The 2,969-nt window shown below is 68.9% G+C and overlaps 2 protein-coding genes across 2 annotated transcripts in view; one reads left to right on the forward strand and one right to left on the reverse strand.

The window, feature by feature from the left end:
- Positions 1 to 927, reverse strand: part of MNEG_5962 (hypothetical protein) — a gene marked incomplete at both ends in the record, with an annotated part of 2,550 nt that extends 1,623 nt beyond the window's left edge. Inside the window, 3 exons of the mRNA XM_014045564.1 lie at positions 24 to 181; positions 508 to 671; positions 885 to 927. Coding sequence (XP_013901018.1) covers positions 24 to 181; positions 508 to 671; positions 885 to 927 — 365 coding nt within the window. The remainder of the gene's footprint in view (positions 1 to 23; positions 182 to 507; positions 672 to 884) is intronic.
- A 1,134-nt stretch (positions 928 to 2,061) lies between these two features.
- MNEG_5963 (hypothetical protein) overlaps positions 2,062 to 2,969 on the forward strand; it is a gene marked incomplete at both ends in the record, with an annotated part of 2,772 nt that continues 1,864 nt past the window's right edge. Inside the window, 2 exons of the mRNA XM_014045565.1 lie at positions 2,062 to 2,235; positions 2,464 to 2,607. Coding sequence (XP_013901019.1) covers positions 2,062 to 2,235; positions 2,464 to 2,607 — 318 coding nt within the window. The remainder of the gene's footprint in view (positions 2,236 to 2,463; positions 2,608 to 2,969) is intronic.

Genomic DNA, 2,969 nt, shown 5'->3' on the forward strand with positions numbered 1-2,969 from the left:
GCTCAGGGAAGCGGAGCGCCCACGGCGACGCCGCGCCCGCGGGCCCGCCGGTGTCGGCGCCGCTGCCGCTGCCGTCGCCGCCGCCGTCATCTTCATCATCGTCCGACCCTGAAAATTCCGGCTGGTAGTCATCCTCGTCGATGATTACGCCGGCCGCGGGCGGCTGGGCGCGGCGGGGGAACTGCCCAAGGGGCGGGTGGCGCGCCGCGGGGTGCGCGCGCGTGTCAAGGGGCCGCCACCAACGGCGCTTGCGTCTGGCTGTGGTGCAATGCGACTCATTTTGAGATTGATCCTTGAATTTCAAAATCACAGCAGCCATGCGCCATTCACACCATGAACCCCCATGTGCGGACTTCACAGCCGACCCGCGAGCCTCGCGCCGAGTTGTGGGGGACGCCGCCCCCCGGCCGCGCCGCAGCCACCCACGCGCCGCGCGGCACAGATCCATGTTGCAGAATTGCACACGTGCGGCCATGCGCCCCTCGCCAGCCCGGCCGCGTGCCTCACCGCGTCCGAGTCATCGGCGAGCACGATGCCGTCTTCCAATAGGAACGCGGCAAATTCGTCGCTCAGAGGGATCACCTCGGCCTCCGGCGCGAGCGCCGCATAGCGCGGGTACCAGGACCCAAACTGGCAGTCCACAAGGGCGCTCGCGGACATCGGCGTGGGGTCTGCGGGGGCGGCCGAGCGACGCGGCCGCGGCGCTCGCGGTGGGCGTGCGTCGCCCTGCGTCATCGGCAACGACCCTCAGACACAGCCGCCCGCTGGCCCTCGGGATCGATACGAACGCATTCAACATGGCCTTAAACAATCAATGAGCTTGCTATGAAGGGCTGGCGGCTCGAACCGCTGTTGTTCGCACACATGGCGGGTTTCGCACGCACCCGCGTGCGGCGACGATGAGTCCTCCGTTTCTGAAAGACACATGCTGCCGGTCCTGGATACCCGGTGCCTCGGCTCGCGATCTCAGTGGTGCTTCGATAGCTGACTGCACCACGATCAGGTTCAATAAAGGTCAAAGTCACTTGAAGCAGCGGCTGCGTGGATGTGGTGTGCGGACACTCGTGCCCCCCGAAACCTCCGGGGCACCCGTCACTCGATGAGTGAACAGGTGCCGTCCCAAAGAAAAACCTGGCATACAGTGTGATGGCTTCACACCAAATGCGATGAAAACCAACAATATGAGACTGCACAGTTCCGGCACACCGGCACGCCGTACACTGCCCGTGGCTAAACGCGTCGGGGCGCGGCGCCATGCTGCTGCGTTCGCACTCGGCCCGGATGGCGCGAAAGCTGGGGTAGCATCCACGACAGTCGTGGAGCGGCGGGCGGCGGACGTCGTAGTGATCGGGGACTCAGCTGCGGGCTACCTGGCCGCATACTCGATCGCGAAGGCCGGACGCAAGGCGCGCTGCGCGCAGAGCGGGAACGCACCAGCCGGCCGGCGGCCGCGCCCCCGCCTCGCGATCTGGGATCGCGCTTTCAACGCCATGTCGCGCTGCGGATCCAGCCGCTGCACTCTCCCGCGTGGCTTGGCGCACATCTCATGTGTGTCTTGCTCATAAACGCGGCGGCGGCAGGTGATCCTCCTGCCCAGCTTCGGCCTTGAGGCGCCATCGCCGCAGCCGCCGGCCCTCCAGCCTCTAAAGGTCAGCGCCACAAACCTGATACCATGCCGCCTGCAGCCGCGTTGCGCACCGCCCCTGATGCTTTGTGCAGTCATTGGCGTGGCTGGCTTGGCCCGACGACGCAGCGCTGTGTCATGGCGATCGCCGCAGCCACACGGCCAAGCCCCCACCCCCTGCCCCGACGCACCATGCTCTGCAGATCACGCACCCCAGCCCCCTCCTGGCGCACCTGTCAGTCGAGGCCGCCGCATACTGGTGACAGGGGCGCCCCGCTCGTGTCTCCCCTATGCACCCTGCCGCGCCGCGCTCCCTGCCCTGCAGCCTCCCCACCCTTGACCCAGTGATTCGCGCCACCGGCCGCAACAGCACCCTGCTCGCTGCGCCCTGCCTCTTCATGCCTCGACGATTGGGGACGGCCGCCCCACGCGCGCGCATGCGCAGGCGCGGGCTGGAACTGGTGTCGGGGGCGCGGCTGGTGCAGCCGTGCCCCTCCCTTGACATCGTATTCGACCCCGACCGCGACCACCCTGGCGCCGCCTTATTCGCGCGCCTCGCGCCCGCCGCGGCCGCCGCGGGCGCGCGCGCGGCGCTGCTGAGCGCGGGCGAGGTGCGTGGCCCTTGGGTCTTGTAGCTTTTTGAATGGAGCCGAGGCGAGGAGGTCCAGTGGTTGAGGAACCCGTCGCTCTGTCGCCTTGCCGGCAGCCCGCAACTGGGAGGCGCACAGCCGAGTGCCCAGGGCGACCATGCACAAGGGGACAGTCGGCGCGTGCCAGCTGCGCGCATCCCCGGGCCCTATGCCCCTCAAGCGCCTCCCCCCTTGCAAACCCCGGCGCAGGCGCAGGAGCGCCTCGGGTCGGCTCCGCTGCGGCTGCCCGCCGGCGCGGCGGCGCTGCTGCAGCCGGACGCGGGCGTGCTGCTCGCGGCGGAGGCGGCTGGCGCGGCGCGCGCGCTGGCTGAGCGGGCAGGCGTCCAGATCAGGGTGCGGGCGCCTGCGACCGCCGCGGCCAGTGATTGCCCTCGCCTCGCCTGCGGGGCGGGTGCCTCATAAGTCGGGGTGCCGCGCTGCGTGAAGGAGCGCGGTGTTGTTGGCGGTGGGTTGACAAGGGGCGACTTTGCAGCAGGATTAGGATTGTTACAAGATCCCGCGGTCAACCTGGGGTCCAGCAGGGGTGGTGGTGCGTGCTGGGGCACCACCAGGCGCATGGTACAGTCATGAGCCTCGGGCATCGCGAGCTCTCAGATTGCGGCCAGCCTCTCGTATGGTCTCCAACGGCCTCCACCACAGCTACTCGTCTAATGCAGCCCCTACCCCCCCCTGCACCCGCCCCAACCCGGCCCCCC

This window comes from Monoraphidium neglectum (assembly GCF_000611645.1).
Source record: "Monoraphidium neglectum strain SAG 48.87 unplaced genomic scaffold scaffold00927, whole genome shotgun sequence".
In the NCBI taxonomy this organism is placed as follows: Eukaryota; Viridiplantae; Chlorophyta; class Chlorophyceae; order Sphaeropleales; family Selenastraceae; genus Monoraphidium; species Monoraphidium neglectum.